The 26976-nt window shown below is 42.0% G+C and overlaps 2 protein-coding genes across 7 annotated transcripts in view; one reads left to right on the top strand and one right to left on the bottom strand.

Annotated features, from left to right (window-relative positions):
- The window catches only part of ZDHHC23 (zinc finger DHHC-type palmitoyltransferase 23), a 44819-nt gene that overhangs the window by 3076 nt on the left and 14767 nt on the right, over positions 1-26976 (top strand). For 2 of the 4 annotated variants that reach the window (XM_059065157.2, XM_067034612.1), the window contains exons 3-5: positions 89-799; positions 2360-2527; positions 4384-4634. In XM_059065157.2, the coding sequence (XP_058921140.2) occupies positions 89-799; positions 2360-2527; positions 4384-4634 (1130 nt within the window). Of the gene's footprint in view, positions 1-88; positions 800-2359; positions 2528-4383; positions 8961-26976 lie in introns of those variants that run through there. The other 2 variants (XM_067034613.1, XM_067034614.1) reach the window with 2 other exon arrangements.
- The window catches only part of CCDC191 (coiled-coil domain containing 191), a 102546-nt gene continuing 85416 nt past the window's right edge, over positions 9847-26976 (bottom strand). For all 3 annotated transcript variants that reach the window (XM_059065156.2, XM_067034611.1, XM_067034609.1), the window contains 4 exons: positions 24005-24157; positions 23317-23462; positions 10906-11085; positions 9847-10679 (listed from right to left, as the gene is read on the bottom strand). In XM_059065156.2, the coding sequence (XP_058921139.1) occupies positions 10941-11085; positions 23317-23462; positions 24005-24157 (444 nt within the window). In that variant the 3' untranslated portion in view covers positions 9847-10679; positions 10906-10940. The remainder of the gene's footprint in view (positions 10680-10905; positions 11086-23316; positions 23463-24004; positions 24158-26976) is intronic.

The following is a 26976-nucleotide window of genomic DNA, read 5'->3' as shown; positions in this document are numbered from 1 at the left end:
TTTATCCTGCTGTCTGGCCTACAGTGTTGAGTGGTTTTTAATTCAACAAACACGTCGGAGGTGCCTTCTCTGTGCTCTCTCTGAACAGATGGATCACGTGTAAGTCCGTGCAGCCCGAGACCTACGAAAGGATCATGGATACGATCTCTGACCGCCTCCGGATTCCTTGGCTTAGGGGAGCCAGGAAAGTTAACGTTAGCCTCCTTCCCCCACTCTTCCTGCTGCCCGTCTTCCTCCGAGTGGCTTCGTGGCATTTCCTCCTGGGGGTGGTGGTTTTGACCTCCCTCCCTGTGCTGGCTCTGTGGTACTACTACCTCACTCACAGAAGGAAAGAACAGACTCTGTTTTTCCTGAGCCTCGGACTGTTCTCCCTGGGCTACATGTACTACGTGTTCCTGCAGGAGGTGGTCCCCAGGGGGCGTGTAGGGCCCACTCAGCTGGCTCTGCTTACCTGCGGGTTACTTCTCATACTCTTAGCCTTGTGCCGAGCCAAGAAGGATCCAGGCTACCTCAGAAACCCAGCAAACGATGACAGATCTGTAAGCGGCAGCCAAACCGAATGCCTGAACAGGACAGGGCCGGAGAAGCCCAAAGGGTACCCCGGCGCAGACCCAGCGGGCGGTCTCAACAACCGCGCGCCCAAGGATGAGCCTAAGGGCTGCCCCAGGACGTCGGCCGGAAGCCCCGCCACCGGGAAGGAGGACTGGTGCGCCAAGTGCCGGCTGCTGCGGCCCGCCCGGGCGTGGCACTGCCGGATCTGCGGCGTCTGTGTGAGGAGGATGGATCATCACTGCGTCTGGTATGTTGGAAAAATCTGGAGGCTTGCGAAGGGTACATTCACGTGAGACTCTCTAGCCGGGTTTGCTCTTCCTTTGTGCCATCCTCAAATTTCTCTCCTTCCCAGCTTTACACCTTGGAGATATTTGTGGGCTGTTATGATGTTCCCACTTAGTCATCAGTTTTTTGAGCTTCACAAATTTAGTTCTTTTCAGTCATTTCCTGAAGGTGTTTTTTTTTTTTTTTCCCCCCACTTTCTCTTTTGAGCTGCCCCTCATCTTCTCCTTTCTAAGAAAGAAGTATCTACAGTTAAATGACGTTTTTAAAAAGAATATCAGACATAGTCTAGGCACATCTCCCTGTGCTCACGGAGCTCAAGAAAGTGTTCCTGTACTTTTAGGTGACTCTTATCCTCTGACCATGTATCCGTCATCATTTTGATGCTACCAATGATTTCTAGTTGACATTATTGACTTAAGGCCCTGCCAGATAACTCCCTATTTGGTTAGTGGTGCAGAAATGGGCTTTTTGGGTACTGCTTTGCTGGCCAGTGACAAACGAGGACACCTGAGGACACCTGTAAGATGTGCGGTGCAACTTTTAAAGAAAATGTTGCAGCTTTACTGAATAAATCTTAAACTAAAGGAGCGTGATTAATTCAGATATGAATGCTGTAAGCATGTTTGCAACTTGCTCTTGAGGCAGTTATGGTCAGTGAATTATTCCTTTTATCTAGGATTCTGATCATGTCACACTCTCACCCTCAGAAGGGGACATGGGACAGGGTGAGGGTGCAGACAGCCCTGGAGGACACAGGAGCAGACCTTAAGTTTAAGGCTCATGAACAGGGACAGCTTTTTTCTGGGGCTTTGTCTTTAGGAATAAGCAGGTATTTTCATTTTTAGGTTTTCCTCTTCTCTGTCTTCATCATTTATTCTTGTGCATACCTGGGTGTGTGTGTGCGTGTGTGCAGGGTGGTGGCCCATTTACAAGCGCTGGTTTGCAGAGGTCCTGACAGCCTCTCCTGTGAGATCTCTGCCCGCTGGAGCATCCCGGCGTGCAAATGGCCATGACATGGAACTCTGTACCTGACAAGTAGTCTGCATACTATTGAGTTCTCTACCCCACACTGTGTTTCTAACCTCTTGGGATCTTTTATTAATATGTGTATGTAATATATGTTTTCCCACATTGTATAATACTTCTGATTTAGCATTTTTAAGTTTTTATAACTCTGATAGCATCCTATCCTTATGGTGGTGATTACAGTGTTACCTCTCTTAACATTGGGTAACAGACTTCACTTATTAATATGTAGAAAGATTTGTTAGCCAGGTTCTGCTTTTTTACTTAGTCTTGTCCTTAAGCTAATGATATGATTTCACTTTGCAAAGAGCGGAGAATATAAGACTACATCTCTCAGCAGACAAGTTTTTAATTCCCTATAATTGAAAAACAAGAGAACTTATTTTTTAATAACTGAAATTCACACTATCTCTGTTTTAAAAGCTTTCTTGTTTATTGAGCTATTAGAGAACTTTTAAAAACATGTTTGCTTTCTTCCCCTCTGTGCTGTTTGGAGGATAAATAGCTGTGTTGGAGAATCAAATCATCAAGCATTCATGCTTGCCCTTTTGATCTTCCTGCTCACCTCGGTGTACGGGATAACGCTGACCTTGGACACCATTTGTACAGATAGAAGTGTCTTCACAGCTCTCTTCTATTGCCCTGGAGTTTATGCAAATTACAGGTGAGACATGGATACCCCATACAGGGCCCCACGGAAGAGGGAGTGAGTGGATTTGCAGTGAATGTTCGGGGCTGTGATTCACTGCTAGGTTAGGGGTTCTCACCCAAAACACAGGACAGGTTCTGGGGATGCTGGGTATCCCTGAAATTGCCAACACACAGTTGTGCAGTGGATATGTGCATTTTTCTGGGTGATGTCACAAGGAACGTTGACCTTAAAAAGTGAGGAACCAGTGCTCTGCAAGTAGAACTAGGCTTACTCAGGGACTTTGGAGTCAAACGACCACTAGCATGCCCAAGGTAGCCACAGTGAAACTGAAATGATAACTAAAGTAGCAGTCTCTGGGTATGGATGTAGTCTCTTTTGTCGCTCGTTATCGGGGAAATTCTCACTTTATTGCTGTTTTCTGGTGCTTTGTAGCCCAGTCTTAATTTACCGCTTCTGACCCTTTCGTGAAATGCTTACAATCTCTGTAACCTTTCTTTTCTATTTAACCTCCATTGATTTTTTTCCTGTTCTACTTTTTTTTTTTTTTAATCACCACTCCTGATTACTGTGGTATCTAGGTCAGAATTTCCTCCAGTGTTTTTAGGTTGGGGCCCGTTTACACAGTGTGATGATCTCCATGCTGTAGAAGTGGGAACTTTCTAGTTTTGGCCTAATCCCCTGCCCACCCTGTCCCCAAAAGCTCTGCTTTAGGACATTTATCACAACCCACTAAGAGGAATAGTCACCGAAGGATTTCACAACCTATCAAGAGTCTCAACACAGAGAAGACAGGAACTTAACCTGCGGAGGAGGGCCCATCTGTTCTAATGCCCACGAATGTCTAGCTCTGCAGTGGCGAGGGGGAGATCTGTCCACAGACTGGTACAGACAAGGGCCCGCACAGGGGTGCTATGTGGACAAAGCAGGGAGTGTCTTGAAAACAAAGAGCGAGAAGAAAGCAGAGGCCCTTGGGGCTCGTTGTGTCTGTATGTTGGTAAGCACAAGTTTTCTAGGCTTTCTGTGGGCCCCATAAATGAAATGAGGAACATAGTCCTGCTACTGTGTTCTCAGTGCTATGGACCCACGATTCACGTCTCCTCACTGGGCCTCAGTTTTCCTCATCTTTGTGGCGATTTAATCATCCCTGAGGTCCCTTTCAGCTTAACAGGTGAATATTCTGAATGAATTTCCTGCTAACTCACGTGCAGATGTTTGAAAATAATCACTTGGCAGACGTTAATCGGCAGCCTCTCCTCACAATCTTAATGCGCTGGAAGCAGCTTGCTTGTCCTGTGTGATCCTGTTTGGTTTTAGAAAGCGGGATTTGAAATGTGATGGTGCTCCTTCAGAGCTGACAAGGAAAGGGCTGCAGGTGCTGGGAGCCGTCCTCTTACCTGTGCTCGTCAGCCTTATACGGAAAAGAACGGGATGCGCAACCTTAGCACTGCTCCTCGGTTCCCACCCACAGCTCCCTTGAGGACGTTTACAGCAATCTCACAGCACCTCCGTTTTCTTCTGCGTTAAGAACAATTTAGGAATTATTCATGCAACAAACAGATCTTGACTGCGGTTGTGTCAGACACTGTTGGCTGTGTGGGGGACACGAAACACACAAAACAGTCCCTGCTGTTCTAGTATCACATCCTAGAAAAGGAGGCACCAGTAATTATAAGATAGAACATGTTAAGAGTCATAAGTGAAGCAGGTTATTGGCACTCTGAGGAGAGAAAAGTATCTTCCAAGTGGGGTAATCAGGGAAGGGGCCAGCGTCCTTAGGAGTAAGTACTACGTGTGTACAATGTTACCATGGGGAGAACTCTCTGAATGTGAAGTGTTGGCCGCCCTGACCTGCCTTTTCCTGCTCCCAGCTCAGCTCTGTGCTTCACCTGCGTGTGGTACTCTGTGATCATCATGGGGGGCATGGCCTACATCTTCCTGATCCAGCTGATAAACATCAGCTACAACGTGACGGAGAGGGAAGTGCAGCAGGCCCTTCGACAGAAGACGGGGCGCCGGCTGCTCTGCGGGCTCATCGTGGACACAGGCCAGTACAATCGGGGCTTCCTGCGGAACTGGCACCAGTTCTCCACCCTGGGCACACACCCCTTCCACCACCCTGGTGAGGACATTGTATGAAGTGCCTTCTGTACGGCTCCGGGGGCGGGAGGGTGTCTCCTCCGTATGTGCAGGATGCTTGCGTTTATCCCCAGTTTCTTAAAGGCATTATAGGGCCATGCTCAGGTTTAGGCACTGGACTGGGAAGAAAATTAATTTTTCTGACTTCACAATTTAAGGGATTTTTATATCAAAGCAGTAAAAGTAGAGCCATTCCTTTCCAGTCACCTTATTAACTAACTCAGTCACCAGAAGTTGAAAAGGATGTGGATTGCTAATGTAGAAATTGATAGAAGCAATTGCCACCCATTAGTATGGGAGAAAGAGCTTTGGATTAGGGTAGTTTCTAGTCCCTCTTTCAACTCCTAATAGCCATGCGACCCTTGGTCAAGTCACTTCCCTGAGTCTCAGGTTCATTTGTCAAGTGGGGTACTGATGCTGCCCTGGCTACCTCACAGAGCGGTTGTGCAGGGGGACACGGGAGGGTCACGGGAGGGATGCGGTATGTGGAAAGCACTGAAAAAGAACGAAAAACTAAAGCACTAGAGAGGTAGGAAGTATTATTAGGAGACTCCTAAGACTGGAAAAAGTATTTCAGGTCAGACTATTGAAGCCAGTCCATTTTCAGCATTTCAGAGTGAAAAAAAGATCCCCAAATACCATGTTGTACAGTTATGGGGATTTCTCTTTCTGAAGTATTAGACATTAACTACTCAAACAGGGTAGAAGATGACCAAATGGATTTACGCTGTCATCTGATCTTGAAAGTTGATAATAATTACAAGCCTAATTATTGCTACTATAATGCACAGTGGTCATGAGTTTAGGTGATGAATTCTTATATTGATCTGATTTCTTATGGATTTATTCTGTTTGGATTTACTCTAAGTAACTCCAGTAGGCATCAATGTTTTTTTCCTCTTCCCATGTGTTGCCTGGTCAGGTGCTAGCACACTTGTGACAATGGCTGGATGAGAACAGACACTCCTATCGGGAAGATTGTACTCTCTTTGTGGGTAGGGTGGCTGGTTAATATCAAGAGCTTGACTTTTATGTTGATATAAGTAATTCAGACACTGTCAGTAATAGCACTAAGTTGCAAAAACCAGTATCCTGGTGTTCACATTATCCTGGCATGAGCTCTCTTCGAGGGGCTGATTGACGTCTTCCCACTTAACTTGCACATTACTTCTCATTCACCTTTCCCAAGATAAAAGTATCTCACTAGGAGAGAAGAAACAGGGTATATGTGGTTTCCACTAATTAATAGATCACTGTTCTTCCCTAGCTCTTCCTAAATTGTTTCTTTAATCGTATCTCAAAATGGAAAACGTGTAAAGGATTAAATATTTAGCGTGGGTCTATTCTGGCCTAGAATTAAGATGAGGCAACTTCCCATGGGGAAAAATACCCTCTTGAAATATTTGGTTTTGCACCTGTACTTTTTTTTGGAACCCCAAAGAATTCATGAGCCCTTAAATTTGTTTTGGCTAATAGCTTAATATAGGGAAAATAGTGCCAGCTTTTTCAGTCCGTCTTTCTGTGCATGCTGCTGTAGCAAGAGGTTTATAAAGGTCGAGAAGAAATATTGCTACTTCTACAGCATTGCCACCCTCTGCAGCTGGCACCATCCCTAGTCCTGCCATTAATCTAGGCTGTCCTGAAGACAGGCACCACATTTTTATACAGGCTTGTCGTCGCTCTCCCTAGAGATGGATTGTTTAGTGGACGATAGGCTCCGTATTCCACTAGGATGAGCCAAAGAGCAAGTCTGGGGATGTTAGCAGAGTCTGTGGTTTGTACAGTGGTACCCTGTCCCTGGTCCAGAATCAAGCGTTCATTTGGAATTAACATTGGAGGTGATGTAATGAATTCCTTGAGAGAGAGAGAGAGAGAGAGAGAGAGAATAATGATGTCAAGGACAGCACATGTGGCCAGAAATCTCTGCTTGTAGTCTCTTGAATGCCAGTTGTATAGCCAACTCTGATTGTCTAGCAATTGATGATAAAATTCATAGAAATGTTAGTATAGTCAGTAATCTTGGCCTCTTGCCAAATCTTTAACAACAATCAAACTATGATGTGCTGAAGCTGAGGAGTACCCTAAAGACCAGAGTCATTTGGGAGAATTAGGAATGATCATCGTCTTTGTAACAATGCACTCCTAACAGGGTTATCTGAATGGGGCAACTCACTGTTTCCCTCGCTCAGATAAGAACTCCTTGTATATTATTCTGGCTGATCGGAATTAAGGTGCTTGTTTGAAGTTGAGAACTTCATTGTTGGCAGTTTGCAGAAGAAAGCTCAAACCTTTGAAAAGCTCCGTGGTTCTGTGGAGGTAAAAGCCTACTGAAGTATTTGTACCGAAAGGAGCAGCAACCAAGGCGCTATGTGTGAGCAGTTTCTGTAGACTGTGGGATATCCTTGGTCTGTACTCCTGGACTTTCAACCCTTTTCAGGGTCTGGAGCTATTTGAGGGATTTCGTCCTTTTAAAGGACAAGGCCTCTGGGAACAAATGAGTCCCGGGCGCAAGTGGTGGCGGCGGGTGGGAGAATTGCCCTGCGGACCTGTAACCGCAGTTTCTTGGCCGTAGGAGCAGGCCCGCCCCGACATATTTCAGGCAAGTGCGTCCCTCCCTTTCACCCCACATGCTCAGTTTCTGTTAAACAGACTGGATGTGGAGTTGAGTAAATGATTGCTGTAGTCTGACCGCTTATATTACTGTCAGGCCACTGTATACTCTTCCTGGGGGAGAGAAATGGGTCCACTTGAAAGATGTGAGGGAGAAATAGTTGAGGATCAGGATTGCATGAAGGGAGAAAATCCTTCAGTATTTAGAAATGTTCCTTATGCTACCCAAAGAGTACTTTGTGATTATAGCTGGGCACACCTCAGGTGAACTGACCATTGACAGCGGCCCTTTGGTAGGCTCCTCTGATGCTGCTGAATCAAGCCTGAAGTGTGTTTGGGGGATGCTGGGCTGCTCCTCTCACGTCAGCCACCTGTGTGTCTGTTTTTAGGATCCTGTAAATCTTTGCTCTCCAAGTACTGGTGGTCTCCTTTCGTGAATGAAGTAAATGTTGTCTTCCACTGTACCATCTGCCTAGCAGAAAGACTGCTACAAACTTTCTCTTATGCAATAGTCCTTGGTACTTCTAAAATTTTTAGCAAGAGAAAATTTTCTATAATAGAATCTTCCACTGCCAGAAAACACAATGCTGGTAAGGTTCTCTGTAATAGTGACCATCTGCTTAATAGACTGTTTCCTTTGGGTAGGACGTTAGCTTTTTATTATAAAACGCAACTAATATAAGCAAAAATATGACATCTAGAAGCACAGTTTTAACCGGGATGTTTAAAAATTAATGTGAGGTTTAAGCGTCCCGGTAAGCAGGTTTATATGACTTCATTTTAGCTATATTTTGGTACCCTGCATTTTAAAAAGGAGCAGTTCCTCAAACGAGCAATGGATAATAGAGACTTTTGCTTGAGGCACCTGTTTGGAATCTGGTTTTCTCATCAGCAGCTTGACAAGTATGCCATTTTGTATTAAACACTGCCAAGGTGATGCAGGGGGAGAACGAGAGCTATGTTTAACTGATTGCTGAATAAAATTCGGTATGTTATTGTGGATGTTTGTTGTGATTAATATAAACTTTTTGCAAAATCAGCTACATTTAATCCTGTTTCTAATGGACAGTTATCCCCACTTCAGTTGGCACTAAGGGTTTCACTGAAGTATCAGCAGCAGGCCAAAGGCTGAATGGTTTAGTGGAGACACATTCCTTAGAGGCTGTGACTGTTTCCAAGATGGGCTTGTGACGTTACTAGCTAGCCTTCCCGATGGTACCTTTAACTTTGCTTTAAAACTCATACTTTAAAAGCAAACCTTTAAAAGCAGAGCTAGTCTATTCTAGTTATCGATGCAACTAAAATCCTCTATTTCTTCACATGGCGCCACTGACAAGATGCTGTGTTACGGAGCTCAGCTTGTCGCGATTCTGTGGTCTAGGTGATTGGCCGGTTGGAGTTGTTGGGGCCTCTGGAGCCTTTTCATCTGATTACGTTTCTGGGTCTGACGTTAGACTAGAGGAAACCCAGGAAAATTTATTTAATATTAAATTTAATGTAACTGATTCAGCAACGTTGAAGGGGACTTGTGAAGCCAACACTGGACGCTGAGGGCTAAACGTTTTGCACTGTTTTTATACTTGTATTCATATCCTCTTATCACCTCAGACTCAGACACAAGGCCTTTCAAGTGGAGATTTTAAAAATTACTGCCATTTATGTAAAATAACGTACTGTGACCAAGTTGTTTAAAGGGAAAATAAAGTGCTTTCTTTAAGGAAAATCGTTGTTGTTTCTTGGTGTGTCTCCTGAACTCTTTTGCTTTAAGAAAAGCCTGCATTAGACCTGGGCTGCCTCTTTGGCTACCTAGATGTCCCCATCCTGTGGAACCCTAAACTATTCCTTTCCTTGTGGTTACTTTTCCAGTTTTGTAGGCCAGGGATACTGCTTATTTGGGAATTTTGTCAGCAGTAACACTTTTAAAATCATACCTTTAAGAGAGTGCAGCAAGAAACGTTAGGTCATTTACTAAGTCACTTACTAAGGAGGTCATTTTCTAAGTTATTTCCTGGTGTCTCTTTAGAAGGTTCTATAAGTAGATTAAGAAGTCCTCGCTGGCCCAATGAGAATACGGGCTGTTGAAGACTCAATCTGTAATTGATGCTTGAGGTGAAATAAAACTAAAGTAAAGCTTAAGAGAGAAAACTTAAGCTTTATGGGATTTATTTAGGCCCCTGGCAGGTTTACTTGAGGTAGTCACCCTTCTGTATCTACTGGCTTGGCATTAAAATAAAATTGATATTTTACTTCTGGGGGCTAATACTGGCCAATATTCTATAACTGTGCTATTGATAAGTAAAAACAGATAGTGATTTAGATGGGAATAGGTTAACTATGAGTTACTTTTAGTCGCATTTCTTTAGTGGACATTAGTCTTAAAAAGAGTTTTTAGATGATGACTTTATAATCATATTAAAGGAAAAGATGAGTGGGAACAGGGACACTGTGGAAGAAATAAAGTTCAATATAGTGTATTTTGTCATATCTGAGTAAATCACAATACATTTTCTATAGAAAAAGGATATGTGATTTTGCAGGTGGTGTAGCTAGATATCCCTTCTAGGAAGTAAGAGACAATAACAGAATTTATTGAACAACACACAGGGTTTTATTTTACCAACTCAAATTTTCAACTTATCAAATAATAGTAGTTACCCTCAGGGCTGCAAGGGACTGTCTCGTTTTACTGTGTGCATTTACTGCCTGAATTCGTTGAAATGAGCATGTAATTTGTAATGAAAACTTTTTTTCTAGCAGGCAACTCTCTCAATTCACAGGAGTGTCTTGTCAGCTTTATATTCGTTAGCATCTTAAACATTAAAACATTCTTTGAATTCAAGATAAGTACCTTGATACATAGACCAAACTGAGCTGAGGACTGGAAGACTGATCGAGTGTGTTACTTAGAAGTTGCAGTTGGGAGCACGAGTAGACATTTTAACAAATTGCTGGACTGCCTTTGATAGAGCCTTTAGCTTTTGGACTTCCCTTCATGCTTAGCAAAGTGCACTGAGGAGAAGTATCTCTGGTGCTCCAGTTTCTCTGAAATCAGGATACACTGCTACCCTTTGCAGCAGCTGCCTAGAATGCCTTTTGATCCATGGTTTTCCATCAGGTGGGCAAAAAGGACAGGGTCTGGCAGGATGCCTGTTGCTGATGCTAAGGTACCAGATGACTGGCCCTCCTTTTCTAAGTGGTCACTACTTTTAATTTCTATTTAATTAAAGTTACATTTGTCAACAGTTCACATTAAGCTATAAGGACATATTTTTCTTCACAGTCTCAGGCAAGCAAACACTTGTCCTTTTTAAAGTTTATGATCCTAAAAATACATAGGGTACATTTGAACAGCAGAGCTCTAGACTGTTCCTTTGGATGATCCTGCTGTGATAAATGCGTTAGTGGACTGATTAGCAACCTAGGAGAAATCAAAGAAGGAAATACAAAATCACAAAATAATTTCTTTGATCCAAGAAGTATGTGACAGAACATAAACCAGATATATGCACGCATATCGCATATGTGGGTGGGTGGAGATCACTCACACACACACACACACACACACGGACTGATGGAGATGCCCATTGTAAGCACTGCAAGCACTGCACTGGGCCGCGGCCACTGGCACACCAAGGACTCCTTACCCATGGGATGAGCATCTGATTGCTGTACACCTGAGTCACAGCGGTATGAGCATCTGGAAGTCTGGAAGAATTTCAGCTACCTTCCTACGGAGCTGCTCTCGCCTTTCTTCTTTTCCTCTTTCCTCTTTTGTAAATTTTGCAAACTTCTTCCATGTCTGAAATGTGATCCAGAGAATCCTCCTTTAAGAATAAAAAGGAAAAAAGTGAAATATGATGGAAAAGTTGACTTTCCATCTAACTGAATTGCAAACTTTAAAAAAGTAATCCTATGTGAATAAAATGTTATATGAAAGGTATGGAAATCACAATTGGGATTCAGACAGTAAGAATGCTGCAAAGAAAATGAAGCAACAAAAGAGGATGGAAGTGACTAATGGGTTACTTTTCTCTTCCATCAAGTGGTCTTCCATCAGAGGTCACCCTCTGTGAGAAGGTGACATCTGAGCAGAGCACCTGGTGGCCTCTGAGTGCAGGCCATGAGATGTACTCCTCAGGGGGTCTGACCACAGCCTGCACCTTGTGTGTGAGGCAGGGCTAGTGGAACAAAGGCTCCAGCAGCCAAAATCCTTGAGGTAGAGATGCTGGGAAAGCACGTGCAGCACATGCAGCACATGCCACAGTTACTAGCATCGAGGTCCTGGTGCTTGGACGTGAATTGTTTAAAAAGCCCACTGGTAACCTCACCTCCAACAATGGTCTTGAATTTTAGTTGAGGAAAAAAATCTTAAGCCAGTTGTCTGCTGATGGGCATTTGGGTTGCTTCCATGTCTTGGCTGTTGTAAATTACGAACATAGTTGCTATGAACATTGGGATGTATGTATCTTTTTGAATTAGAATTTTCATTTTTTTCTGGAGTGGGATTGCAGGATTATATGGTAGCTGTATTTTTAGTTTCATAAGGAACCTCCATACTGTTCTCCATAATGGATGCACCAATTTACATTCCCACCAACAGTGTACAATGGTTCCCTTTTTTCCACACCCTCACCAGCATATATTATTTGTAGACTTTTTCATGATAGTCATTCTGACTAGTGTGAGGTGACATCTTGTAGCTTTGATTTGCATTTCTCTAATAATTAGCGATGTTGAGCATCTCTTCATGTGCCTGTTGGGCATCTGTATGTCTTCTTTGGAAGAACGTCTATTTAGGTCTTCTGCCCTTTTTGGGATTGGGTTGTTTTGTTTTTTCTATGAGTTGCATGAGCTGTTTGTTTTGGATATTATCCCCTTGTCAGCCACATCATTTTCAAATATTTTCTCCCATTCTGTCTGTTGTCTTTGTTTTGTTGATGGTTTCCCTTGCTGTGCAAAAGCTTTTAAGTTTGATTAGTTCCCATTGGTTAATTTTTGCTTTTATTTCTTTTGCCTTGGGAAACTGATCTAAGAAAACTTTTCTACGATTTATGTCAAAGAATGTTTTGCCTGTGTTCTCTTCCAGGAGGTTTCATGGTGTCATGTCTTACATTTAGGTCTTTAAACCATTTTGAGTTTACTTTTGTATACGGTGTGAAGGAATGTTCTAATTTCATTGATTTACATGTAGCTGTCCAGTTTTCCCAACATCATTTGTTGAAGAGACTGTCTTTTCTCCAATGTATATTCTTGCCTCCTTTGTCATAGATTAATTGACTATAGGTGCATGGGTTTGTTTCTGAGCTGTCTATTGTGTTCCATTGATCGGTAAGTCTGTTTTTTGTGCCAATACTACATTGTTTTGATTACTGTAGCTTTGTAGTATTGTCTGAAGTCTGGAAGGGTTATACCTCCAGCTTTGTTCATTTTTCTCAAAATTGCTTTGGCAATTCTGGGTCTTCTGTGGTTCCATATAAATTTTAGGATTATTCTACTTCTGTAAAAAAAATGTCATGGGTATTTTAATAGGGATCACATTAAATCTGTAGATTGCTTTGGATAGTGTGGCCATTTTAACAATGTTAATTCTTCCAATCCAAGAGCACAGGATAGCTTTCCATTTCCTTGAGTCATCTTCAGTACATCTGAAGTACAAGTGTACTGAAGTACATCTTCAGTACAAAACATTATCAATGTTTTGTACTTTTCAGCATGTAGGTCTTTCACCTCCTTGGATAAGTTTGTTCCTACATATTTTATTTTTTGATGCGATTTTATTTATTTATTTTTATTATTATTATTTTTTGCCTGCATTGGGTCTTTTTTGGCTGCGTTGGGTCTTAGTTTCGGCATGCAGGATCTTCGTTGCGGCACGCGGGGTCTTTCGTTGTGGCACACAGTCTTCTCTCTAGTTGTGGCGCGCAGGCTCCAGAGCACGTGGGCTCTGTAGTTGTTGCACGCGGGTTCCAGAGTGCGTGGGCTCTGTAGTTTGCAGCACGCGGGCTCAGTAGTTGTGGTGTATGGGCTTATCTGCCCTTCAGCATGTGGGATCTTAATTCCCTGACCAGGGATGGAACCCACATCCCCTTCATTGGAAAGCAGACTCTTTACCACTGGACCACCAGGGAAGTCCCTTGATGTGATTTTAAATGGGATAGTTTTTAAACTTTCTGGTATTTCATTATTAGTGTAAAGAAATGCAACAGACTTCTGTATATTAATTTTGCATCCTGCTACCTTGCTGAATTCATTTATTAGTTCTAATAGTTTTGTGTGGAGACTTAGGGTTCTCTATATAGAGTATCATGTCATCTGCAAATAGTGACACTTTTACCTCTTCCCTTCCAATGTGGATACCTTATTATTATTATTATTTTTTTGCGGTACGTGGGCCTCTCACTGTTGTGGCCTCTCCCATTGCGGAGCACAGGCTCCAGACGTGCAGGCTCGGCGGCCATGGCTCACAGGCCCAGCCGCTCCGCGGCATGTGGGATCTTCCCAAACTGGGGCATGAACCCGTGTCCCCTGCATTGGCAGGTGGACCCTCTACCACTGCGCCACCACGGAAGCCCTGTGGATACCTTTTATTTATTTTTCTTGTCTGATTGCTGTGGCTAGGACTTCCAATACTGTGTTGAACAGAAGTGGTGAGAGTGAGCATCCTTGTCTTATTCCTGAATTTAGTAGGAAAGCTTTCAGCTTTTCACTATTTATTGTATTGGCTGTGGATTTGTCATAAGTGGCCTTTATTGTGTTGAGATATGTTCCCTCTATACCCACTTTAGTGAGATTTTCTATCACGAATGGATGTTGAATTTTGTTAAATGCTTTTTTTGCATCTATTGAGATGATCATGTGGTTTGTTGTTCCTTTTGTTAATGTGGTGTATCACACTGATTGATTTGCATATGCTGAACCATCCTTGTGACCCTGGAATGAATCCAAGTTCTCTATTTTGTCTGATATGAGTATTGCTACCCCCACTTTCTTGTTGTTTCCATTTGCTGTCCTTACTTTCAGTCTGTGTCTTTTGCCCTGAAGTGAGTTTCTTTTTAGGCAGCATATTGCAGGTTCCTGGTTTTTTTATCCAGTCTGCCACTCTATGTCTTTTGATCAGAGCATTTAGTCTATCAGCATTTAAATTAATTATTGATACGTATGTACTTATTGCCATTTTAATCCTTGTTTTCCAATTGTTTTTGTAGTTCTTCTTTGTTCATTTCTTCTTCTTGCTTTTACTTTTGTAGTTTGATGATTTTCTTTTGTAGTATATGCTTGATTCCTTTCTTTTTGGTTTTTGTGAATCTATTGTATGTTTTTTATTTGTGGTCAACATGGAGTTAAAGTATGTTGACCCATAAATACGTCTACTTGCTTTAAACTGATGGTCATTCAAGTTCAAACACATTCTAAAAGATATCTACATTTTTATACCTTCCTCCCCCACGTTTTGTGATTTTGATGTCCTACTTTACATCTTCATGCTTATCCTTTTATTGTTTACTGTAGTTATAATCTCATAAATTTTTCATTGTTTTTTAATCTATGTACTGGCTTATTTGAGTGATCTTCAGTCCTTAACTATATATTTGCTCTTCCTATTGGGATTTTCCCTTTCCTATGGATTCTTCTTTCCATTTAAGGAAGACCCTTCAACATTTCTTTTAGGTTAGGTTTGGTATTGCTGAATTCTTTTAGTTTTTGCCTGTTTGAGAAATTCTTTATCTCTTCTTCTATTCTAAATGATAATCTTGCTGGATAAAGCATCCTAGGTTGCAGGTTTTTCCCTTTCAGAACGTTGAATATATCACGCCACTTCCTTCTGGCCTACAGAGTTTCTGCAGAGAAATCAGCTGATAGCTTTATGAGGGTTCCCTTGTAAACAACTCTTTGTTTTTCTCTTGCTGCCTTTAGAATCCTCTCTTTAACTTTTGCCATTTTAGTGGGTGGGCCAATAGGTTCGTTTGTTTTTTTTCCGTAAGATGGCTCTAGTAGCACTTAGCTGTCTTTAACTTCATTTGAAACAATTTTGTTAGATTGTATGTGACAGCTGTCATATCAGCATGCATTTTAAAAAAGACATCAAAATTGGTGAATTTTTATGTAGCCATTTTAATATTGAAGATGGGAGAAAACCAACATTTTTGGCATTTTATGCTTTATTATTTCAAGAAAGGTAAAAAAGAAACTGAAATGCACAAAAAGATTCGTGCAGTGTATGGAGAAGGTGCTGTGACTGGTCGAATGTGTCAAAAGTGGTTTGCGAGGTTTCGTGCTGGAGATTTCTCGCTGGATGTTGCTCCACGGTTGCGTAGACCAGTTGAAGTTGATAGCAATCAAATAGAAACAATAATTGAGAACAATCAATGCTATACCACGCAGGAGAGAGCTGACATACTCAAGATATCCAAATCAAGTGTTAAAAATCATTTGCCCCAGCTTGGTTACATTCATTGCTTTGATGTTTGGATTCCACGTAAGTTAAGTGAAAAATACCTTCCTGACCACATTTCCACATGATATTCTCTACTGAAATGTAATGAAAACATTCCATTTTTAAAACAAATTGTGACGGGCAATGAAAAGTGGATACTGTACAACAATGTGAAATGAACCGCCACCAACCACACCAAAAGCTGGTTTTCATCCAGAGAAGGTGATGTTGTACATATGGTGGAATTGGAAGGGAGTCCTCTGTTATGAGCTCCTTCCGGAAAACCAAACAATTAATTCCAACAAGTTCTGCTCCCAAGCAGACCAACTGAAAGCAGCACTCAACAAAAAGCGTCCAGAATGAGTCAAAAGAAAACGCATAATCTTCCATCAGGATAACACAAGACCACATGTTTCTTTGATGACCTGGCAAAAACTGTTACAGCTTGGCTGGGAAGTTCTGATTCATCTGCCATATTCAGCAGATATTGCACCTTCGGATTTCCATTTATTTTGGTCTTTACAAAATTCTCTTAATGGAAAAAATTTCAGTTCCCTGGAATACTGTAAAAGGCACCTGGAACAGTTCTTTGCTCAAAAAAGATTAAAAGTTTTGGGAAGATGGAACTATGAAGTTGCCTGAAAAATGGTAGAAGGTAGTGGAACAAAAGGGTGAATATGTTGTTCAATAAAGTTCTGGGTGAAAATGAAAAATGTGTCTTTTATTTTTATTTAAAAATCTGAAGGCACTTTTTGGCCTGCCCAATAACTACTATTATTATTTTTTAACATCTTTGTTGGAGTATAATTGCTTTACAATGGTGTGTTAGTTTCTGCTGTATAACAAAGTGAATCAGCTATAGATATACATATATCCCCATATCTCCTCCCTCTTGCGTCTCCCTCCCACCATCCCTATTCCACCCCTCTAGGTGGACACAAAGCACTGAACTGATCTCCCTGTGCTATGTGGCTGCTTCCCACTAGATATCTATTTTACGTTAGATAGTGTATATATGTCCATGCCACTTTCTCACTTTGTCCCAGCTTACCCTTCCCCTTCCCCCTCCCCATGTCCTCAACTCCATTCTCTACGTCTGTGTCTTTATTCCTATCCTGCCCCTAGGTCCACCCAATAATTATGATATATTTTAATGTGGGTCTATTTGAGTTTATCTTGTTTGGGAACTTCTGTGCTTCCTGTACCTGAATATCTGTTTCCTTCTGTAGGTTTGGGAAGTTTTCAGCCATAATTTCTTCAAATACATTTTTGATCCCTTTCTCTTTCTTCACTTTCTGGAACCCCTGTTATGCATAGGTTGACACACTTTATATTATCCCATAGATCTCGTATGTTACTTTTGTTTGTTTGGGTTTTTTTTCATTTGTCTTTCTGTCTACTGTTCTTTTTATTTATTTTTTAACATCTTTATTGGAGTATAATTGCTTTACAATGGTGTTAGTTTCTGCTTTATAAGAAAGTGAATCAGCTATACGTATACATATAGAATAGCAGTCATGCGGCTGCTTCCCACTAGCTGTTTTACATTTGGTAGTGTATATATGTCCAATCCACTCTCTCACTTTGTCCCAGCTTACCCTTCCCCCTCCCTGTGTCCTCAAGTCCATTCTTTAGTAGGTCTGCATCTTTATTCCCGTCCTGCCCCTAGGTTCTTCATGACTTTTTTTTTTTTAGATTCCATATATATGTGTTAGCATACAGTATTTTTCTCTTTCTGACTTACTTCACTCTGTATGACAGTCTCTAGGTCCATCCACCTCACTACAAATAACTCAATTTCATTTCTTATTATGGCTGAGTAATATTCCATTGTATGTATATACCATATCTTCTTTATCCATTCATCTGTTGATGGACAGTTAGGTTGCTTCCATGTCCTGGCTATTGTAAATAGAGCTGCAATGAACATTTTGGTACATGACTCTTTTTGAATTATGGTTTCCTCAGGGTATATGCACAGTAGTGGGATTGCTGGGTCATATGGTAGTTCTATTTTTAGTTTTTTAAGGAATCTCCATACTGTTCTCCATAGTGGTCTGCTGTTCTGATTGGGTGATTTCCATTATTCTGTCTTCCAGATCACTTATTCATTCTTCTGCATGATTCAGTCAGCTATCCATTGCTTCCAGATTGCTTTTTATCTTGGAAATTGAATTATCTTTGGTTCATTTTTTTAGTTTCTAGTTCCTTGTTACAGTGATCTGTTTATATTGATAATCTTTCTTAATTCAGTTAGCATTTTGATTACTACCTTTTTGAACTTGAGTTCTGGCAGACTGGTGAGCTCTGTTTCATTATTTGTTCTTTTAGGGGATTTCCCTTGCTCTTTTAATTGGGAGTAGTTCCTCTGCTTTTCATTTTAGTTAACTTTCTCTGTCTCCATGAATTTAGGAGAAACAGTTATCTATTTTGGTCTTAAAAGAGTGTTTCTATTTGAGAGTATCCCTGTGTAGACTGTGCATGTCCAATATTTTTGGTGTGAGGGCTGGTTTTGATATGGACACCAGCCATGTCTGTCCTCAGGGTGTACTGGCCGTTGTCACTCTGATGGGGGTGTGGTTGGTGTTGGGTGATCTAAATCCTGTGCAGGGTGTGAGGCAGGACTTCCTCTCTGCTCAGTGGCAGTCACCACCCTATCAGGTTCCCAGTTGTTGCAGCAGAAGCCCTGAGGGTCAGGCTTGATCAGGCTCCATTACCCTTGAGTGCATGCTCCGCCCCAAAGGTGGGGAATGCTGAAGGAACTGGGGCTCGTGCACTTACAGAACACCAATGTGCCGCCTAAGTAGGTGATGTCAGCTCTGCTCAGACGCAGCCCAGGGTCACATCTCTTCCTTTGCTGTGTTTGTCCCAGATGGAGTGCAAGGCTGTGGTGTGGAGTGGGCGGGGCCGTGGCATTTGCTAGGCTGGGGCTGGGGGTCAGGGCACTGTGGCTGCAGGGATTGAGGTGGTTGTGCTGCCGCCTGAGATCTGGGCTGCCTCTGTGGCAGCCTTCTTACAGGACCGGTCTCCCCCAGACCCAGCATCGAGCTGTGCTTTGGAGTGGGCGGGGCCGGGTGCTCCTGTGGCGCCGCTGGAGTGAGCTCTGACAGTGGTTGCCGGTGCCCCACCTGGATCACAGCCCAGTCCCCCAGGGCTGTGTCTGAGCAGCTAGGTCGAGCCTTCTCCCTGGGCCTGTCTGCCCCAGATCCTGTGCCAAGCTGCAGTGTGGATGGGGGCGGGGAGTGTTTGCTCAGCTGGGGGATGAACCGCTGCCTGCTCCTGGGGTGCTGCTCGAGTGCCCGCCGACAGTGGCTGCTGCCACCCCACCTAGATCACAACCCAGGCCCCCCCTGGGCTGTCTCTGTGTAGCTAGACCGAGTCTTTTCCCATGGCCCGGTTGACCCTGACCTCACACCAGACTGTGGTGTGGAGTGAACAGAGCAGGAGTGTTCGCCCCGTTTGGGTTAGGGAGTCTGGTTAGGCAGCAGCCACCAGTGCAAGGCTTTCTCTGCCCTGGCTGTTGCCATGTGTGCACTCCTTGTGAGTCGAGTTAGGCTTCTGCAGCTCTTCTCTCTGTCCCAGCAGCCAAAGGGGCTTGTCTCCTCCGTTCAGGGCCCCAGGACTGAACACTCAAACTGTGGCTCGGCCTGCTCACTCCCCAGGGTAAGGGTCTGCCCATGTGGACCTTCTCCTCCTTTCAGATCCCTCCCAGGGACACAGGGCCCAATGTGATGCCTTTTTTTCTGCCCTACCCGGTTAAGTGGAGATCTGTCTTGCAGCTTTGGTTGTACAGAGTTCTGCTGCCAGTTTCTAGTTAGTTTTCTGTGAGAATTGTTCCACATGTAGATGTATTTTTGATGTGCTTGTGGGGAGAGGTGAGCTCCATGTCCTCCTACTCCACCATCTTGATCCCTCCTAGGCAAAGAAAAGGCATTCCTAGAAGAGGGTGTGCTTTGAGTAAAGGCAGAGGCAAGACTAGCTAAGTGTATATTTTCACAAGTAGAGGCATAGATGGGATTTATTGTGGCTTCATGACCTTCTAGTGAAGCCCCCCTAGAATGCATTTCAGTCCCCATTAATTGTATGGCTGATGGATGGTTGATGCTTCTGATAATGTTGATTTTTTTGTTGGTGGAGGTATTACTGTTCAGTTAAAAAAGGCTTCAAGGAGTGGAGCTGCTTAATTTGCTTTCTTCTTTCATCCATCCAGTCCACCATTTATAGCTTCCTGTACTCGACTATATGACACACTCCCAGTCCTTGACCCTATCTATCTCCCACTCTCACTTGCTGTTCACAACTTTCTTCTGGCTACACTCCCATTTTCTGACTTCTTCATTTTAGCTCCTACTGTTCTATCCTGACTGAAATGCTCTGCCCCCTGGGGAAATCTTCCTAGATTGTCTTTGTGCCTGCATTTATCTTCCTTCCTCTGAACTCCTAAAGCACATGGGCACAATCACTGGTTTGGTGCTTATTTATAGTCTCTATCTACCTACCTACCTATCTACATCTATCTACCTACCTACCTACATCTATTCACCTGAGGTCCACCAACTCCTTGACATTTTGTGTGAAGTTGTATGTGATGTGCATATGTGCATTTTCTGGAGAGCAGGTCTGTGACTTTCATTACTACCTCACAGGGGTCTATGATTCCAAAGTGATTAAGAAATACAGTATCAAGGCGATACCAGACATATAAGAAGTACCAGTTCGGCTGAGAAGAACTGGCCAAGTGCATAGCTGAGCTCTAATCACAGAACTACACAGTAACTGCTGACAATGAGAGACTTAGGTCTGGAGACATCTCTTAGTCCCACCATGTATATAAAAAATACCAGATTTGTAAAATTATAAATCTATAGCCAATTACAAATTATATACACCTAGAAGTGATATAGATATGCAGAATTAAACCTCATGGTCTTACTAGGAATCATCTATTCAGTGGTATTCTCACCCACAGCTTTTCTATACAATGTTCTTTCATTCAAATAAAATTAAGAACTCTGAATATCAATTTTTAAGTGTTAACATTCCTTTTAAAAGATCCATTAGTGTCACTCCTGCCATAAAATGCATCCATTTGTGTACCAAATATCTATCATACACCCATGTACTAGGCTCTGTCATGCTGAGAATACAGTTGTGCGCAAGATGTGATGGGGAGAGACGATAAACATGTAAACAGTAAATGACAATTTCAGAGAGTCTTAAGTGCTGTGAAGAAAATAGGGCAGGTTATTGGATAGACATGAATGGAGGCAGGTAGAGTGCATCTGAGTGGAAACCTGAATGGTGAGATCTGGGTCACGTGAGAGCTGTGACACAGACGTGAGTGTTGTACGTCTGAGGAACACTGGGGGAGGCCAGTGGGGCTGGACCATGGTGAACAAGGGGCAGAGTCGGAAGAGCTGAAGTCACAGCAGTGCTTTTACATCAAGTGGACTCTGGCTGAGAATTTACTTCTTGTTGAATGCATGGATTCACATAGTGATTTTCTAACTAACTTCAAACCCTAAATAGGACCACTATCTTACTATTGTATTTTAGTTTACAAATGAGATTGAATTATAAAAATGGGGAAGAAGACTGACTTAGCAAGAAGAGGATGATTTGGAGCCAGAAAACCTGATTTGGAGTCCAGGCTCCACCACTTGTTATTTGGGCAATTCATCGACCTGAGCGGCTCCACCATTTGTTATTTGGGCAGTTCATTGACCTGAGCGTAGCTTCATTTTCTTTGCTTGAAAATGAGAATCCTGATATCTGCCTCCTCCCCTCTGGCCTACACTCATCCATCAGATGAGATGGCATGTGTGAAAGCCCTCTTACTGCCCTGTGTCACATAAGGCAGCTAGCTGTCCCAGTGAATCTCTCGATCTGTTTTTGGCAGCAGAGAAACAGAAAACAAAGGCGGACAAAAAGGGTGTTTAATAGTAATACATTAACAATGACAATAAACAAAACAACAGCTATTATTTGGGGCCAAGGAGTACATTAACTGAGGTCCTATGTTACCTTGTTTAGTCCTTACAACAACGCTGTAAGACAGGTTCTGCGGTTATTCTCATTTTATAAAAGAGGAATAGGGAGGTTCAAATGTGAGCATTTCTTCAAAGGCAAGTCCTCTGAATACCCTCATTCATTGCCTATTTATTTTAGACAAAATTAGAATCAACTTGCTTATGTTTTTTTCTGCCCACAGATTTTAGTACCTGTAAATTAAACAAGGATGAGCAGGTTTTGCTGGAGGTGGGCACCCTACTGGCAACAAGATAGAAACACTTTTATAAAAAACCAGACACACACACACACAAATACAAATGAAAACAAAGCAACCAAAAGTGAATTGATATAGTGAGAAAAGGGACACTTCTACACCTTCATAATAGTCTTCACGCCTCAGAACCTGGAGGCTTATGCCCACCACATTAACTGGTGCTACTAAGGAATGACATTAATTCACCAAAAAAGGACAGATCGTTTGTTTACTCTCCAAGGGAAGGGCATAATGAAATTTAGAACATTTTTATCCAAAATGCTTAAAGTTATAAAACAAAGAAAAAGCATACTTATATGGAATACCTTATTCCCCAAAGACACTGAATTAAATGTCATCACTATATTATAAATATTAATATGACATATAGTATGATTCTACTTATATAAAGTTCCAAGTCTTGAAGGGTGCATACTTAGGAGGTATAAATAAAAAGAAGTGCAAGGAAATGTTTATCATAAAGGTCAGGAGAGTAGTCTACCTTCAGGAGGAAAGGGTGGGACCTGTGATTGGGGAGGAGCCCGTGGGGACTTCTGGGGGCCAGCAGTGTCCTACTTCTCAACCTCAGGAGTGGTGATAGGGGTGTCCACTTTATAGTTCATTAAGCTGTATTTATAGGATTTAAGCACTCATCTATATTTGTGTTATATTTCACAATAAATAATGTTTAAAAAAAAGAAATTAAAGAAAAAACTATGACAAAGAACACAGTACCTCTGTTTAGCTGTGTTTCATATATTTCAAAATTCACTTTTTTTTTGCGGTACGTGGGCCTCTCACTGTTGTGGCCTCTCCCGTTGCGGAGCACAGGCTCCGGACGCACAGGCTCAGCGGCCATGGCTCACGGGCCCAGCCAGTCCGCGGCATGTGGGATCTTCCCGGACTGGGGCACGGACCCGCGTCCCCTGCATTGGTAGGTGGACTCTCAACCACTGCGCCACCAGCGAAGCCCAAAATTCACTTTTAAAAAAAAAATTTTTATTGGAGTATAGTTGCTTTACAACGTGGTGTTAGTTTCTACTGTATAGCAAAGTGAATCAGCTATGTGCACAGTTCACTTTATTCTCTTGCCGGTCCTGTGAGGAAGGGAGGGCAGGCATCCTCCTCCCCTTCCTCATTTTAAAGATGGGGACCCTGGAGTTCAAGGGGGTTACTCTCTTGTCTTCACCCATGCAGTCAGGGGGCGAGCTGGGACTCCCACCCCTGCTGCGTATCTCCGAGTGCCCAGCTCTCCTATCCTCCACCTTATCTTTTCAGATACATTCCAGGCATAGAATCTATTGCAGAGCAATTGTGAAATCAGTGAGAGAATTTTTGTAGAGATGAAAACCTCACCTATCACTGTGCTCCACCGCAACCTTGTGCTTGTTCTGGGAATCGATCCTGGCCTTCCTGACCATGTTATACCAGGCCCTGAAAATCTTCTTCTGAAGAAAATGTACACACAGTGTTCGTACTTCTTCCTCGAGGTCAGTCAGGTACTGGGGATGAGAACAGGGAAAAAAGTGAGACAAATAACATCACAGACAAAAGAATTCAAGCAAATAAACAGTACAAAAGAGAAAGAATCGAATCAGACATAAAACAAAGGACACTGGAGGCATAAGGAGAAAGGATGATGTGGCAGCCAAGGCCATATCCTCTGTAAGGTATTAGAAGATAATAAATGGAATCAGAGGGATAGAAACAGTTATAAGACTGAGGGCGTAGGTTTCTAGTAAAACCACTTGAGCAATTATGGGACAAGAAAGAAGAAATTAGTATAAAAACAAAAGCTGATGTAATGACACATTACAGTTTATAGGGATACTCTCTATGTGAAAAGAAACGTGCTTAAGATTTTATACTAACTAAACATTGATTTGACATTTTCAAATTCATTTCAAAGCAGTGAATTGAATTGCCTCTTCTATATTGTTCTTGAAAAAAACATAATGACTGTTGACATCTGGAGTGCACCTAATTTTCTTACATAGGGTTGGGCAGGGACATGTATTTAACACTCCCTTCACTGGGGCCTTACCTGTAGCCAGCTCTGGATGACTCTCCTAAGTAATATTTGGGAATAAAATTGATCAGCTTTGGCCATCTTCCTAGCCAGACTTTCCTGACTCCACTGGAACCAGGTCAGCAGGCATTTCCTCTGTAGGGCCAAAGAGTGATGTCCTTTGGCCACCTGGACAGTTTTTTAAACGAGAAAAGGAAATTATTCCTTATATGTTAAGTCATTTAAGGAAATACACATCACCTTGGCAAGTGATGCTGTAAACCACATACAGGCAGTTACTAGAGAGAATAATCTTACAGACATTCATCTATGTCCTAAAAGATTTGACTACTGACTGTATTACACGGGGACTTTAGATTCACAGCATGCATAGCCTTTCAATGCTGACTCCCTGAAGACCACATGACTGGCTGGTTATTCAGAAAATGGAACAAACAACCTCCAAAACCATTTTGTCGCTTGCACTGAGTTTTAAAGTGCATGGGTGGCAACATTCTTGGTTCCTTCTCCTGGAGCTTGGGCAGCAACTGCATAACAAACCTCTCTATTATGTGCTTAACACTGTCTAATTGAGGAAATGCCAATACTTTCAATTAGTTTTGTAGAATGAGCTGTCACTAGCACTGAAATTTAGACATTATTAATAAACCACAAACCATTTGGTAGAAAAATAACATGATGAATAATTTAATATCTTACCAACTTAAAGGGCTCAGAGTATCATTCTACCAAAATAAACATACAACTCAGACTTTACAGATTTTTTAAAAAGTAACTGTTACATTCTCTTAAGAGGCAGCGGGAAAAGCCCTTCTCTCTTAGTCCCTCCCCATTAGACATTTTTCTGAGTCTTGTCTCACCACTGAGCACTGTGAATGTGACTGATCTAAGTGAGTCCCTTGGCAGTCACACATACTGGCCAAAATGACACCTGGGAGCCAAAAGGCAAGGGGAGCCAGAAACACACAACCTCCTACCCTCTCTGCTCTCCATCTTCTAGGAAAACACAGAGAACCAGGGAGAAAAAGAAAGATCATCAGAAGATCCCTTGAAAATTCTGAAAATTGTTATTGGAACAAATGAAATATAGCACATGTGAGTTTAAGGGAAAATGCTAAATAACTCTTCTAAAAAAAAAACCAAAAACGTTATAAAGAAGCGAGGAACTGTTTAACTGGACCCTTTTTCTTTCTTAATTTTTTCTATCCCTTCCTGGATGTCAGCTCTGATGGATGAAGAAGATACTGCTTCCTCTTACTGTCCTCCAGAACTTTTCCTTTTACTTCTTTCTTTTTTTTTTTCTAACTTTCTTGCTTCTTCATTTTTTTTTTTTTTTTTTTTAAACTTTCAGCTGGTGGTTGGTATCTACATATACCTCTGATTCCTACACAGCACAAAAACATGCCTGAACTGGGCAGGATTTTTGGAGGAAGGGGTTGCTGAGCTCCATTCTAGCTTTGTAACCAATGTGCTGTGTGACCTTAAGCAAGTCAGTTTTCCTCTCTAAGACTCAGTTCCCTTATTTACAAATAGAAAGAGAAGGAGAGGATTACTAATATTCTAAAATACTAAGATATTATCCTGTGTGGTAGGCTGAATAGTGGCCCTCAGGGATGGCCACAAACTAATCCCTGGAACCTGTAAATGTTACCTTACATGGTAAAAGGGATTTTGCAGATGTTATTAAGTGAAGGATCTTAAAATGGGGAGATGATCCTGGATTATATGGAAGAGCCCTAAATGTAATCACAAGAGTTCTTGTAAGAGGGAGGCAGGAGGATCAGCATCAATATGAGATGTGACATGAATGTAAGAGATTAGAGTCAATTGAGGAAGGGGCTACGGGCAATGGAATGCAGGCAGCCATTAGAAGCTGAAAAAGGAAACAGTTTCTCTCCTGGGAAACTCCAGAAGGCAGTTGTCTTGCTGACACTTTGACTTTAGCCCAGCAAGTCTGATTTTGGACTTCTGACCTCCAGAAATTTAAGATAATAAATTTTTGTTTTAAGCCACTATGTTTGTGGTAATTTGTTATAACAGCATAGGAAACTAACACACTTGTTACAAACTAGAGAGGTGATTCTCAAAATGTGGTGCTCAGACTACTTGGATCAGAATCTCCTGGGCTACTTTTTTTTTTTTTTTTTTAAATATTATCGTTTATTATTCTACTGTTTTTTTTTGTTTGTTTTTTTTAATTTTTTTTTTTTGCCACGCCATGTGGCATGTGGGATCCTAGTTCCCCAACCAGGGGTCGAACCTACGCCCCCTGCATTGAAAGCACAGTCTTAACCACTGGACCACCAGGGAAGTCCCTGGGCTACTTTTTAAAAATGCAGATTCCCTGACACACCGCCCCCAGCCCCCTGGCCAACAACCCAGACCTACTGAGAACACCTGGAGGTGGGAACAGGAACTTGCATTTTTATAAGCTCTCCAGATGGTTTTATGAATAGGAAAATTTGGAAATGCTGGATTCAGATCTGTGTTCTCCTGTTTTTATTTTAATTAGGTTTTTCTATATTTAAGGCCTATAACTGTCATTTTGAACTCAAACTCCTGTTTCTTTTTATATTCTTATAAGTAAATTTTTTAAAATTTAATTTGATTATTCACCCATAGATTATTTTGCTTCTAAATTTTATACCTTTCTTGATTTTACTCGGTCAAAAACAGGGACCAAAAAAGAAGAGCTGATAAGAATTTAAGAGTGAGTTTTTCTACTTCCTGTCTGCTTTTTGTGTATTAATAATTAAAAACAAAGAAACAGACAAAAGCCAGAGAGAATAAAACAAAACTAGGAGCACTCAATTGGATAACAAACTATCTGATATGACTAATGTTTGTTGTAGTATATTGCAAGAAGCAAACTTCCATTCAGATTTCATTTCCAGACTCATTCACTCAGAAAACTAAGGCTCAGCCCTCCCATATCATTACCAGGAAAATAGCAATGCTTGGGGCACAGATGGGTCAAGGCTTCCAAG

This window comes from Kogia breviceps, chromosome 5 (assembly GCF_026419965.1).
Source record: "Kogia breviceps isolate mKogBre1 chromosome 5, mKogBre1 haplotype 1, whole genome shotgun sequence".
In the NCBI taxonomy this organism is placed as follows: domain Eukaryota; kingdom Metazoa; phylum Chordata; class Mammalia; order Artiodactyla; family Physeteridae; genus Kogia; species Kogia breviceps.
Note: the sequence above shows the minus strand (reverse complement) of the source record. Positions and strands in the feature narration are given on the sequence as shown.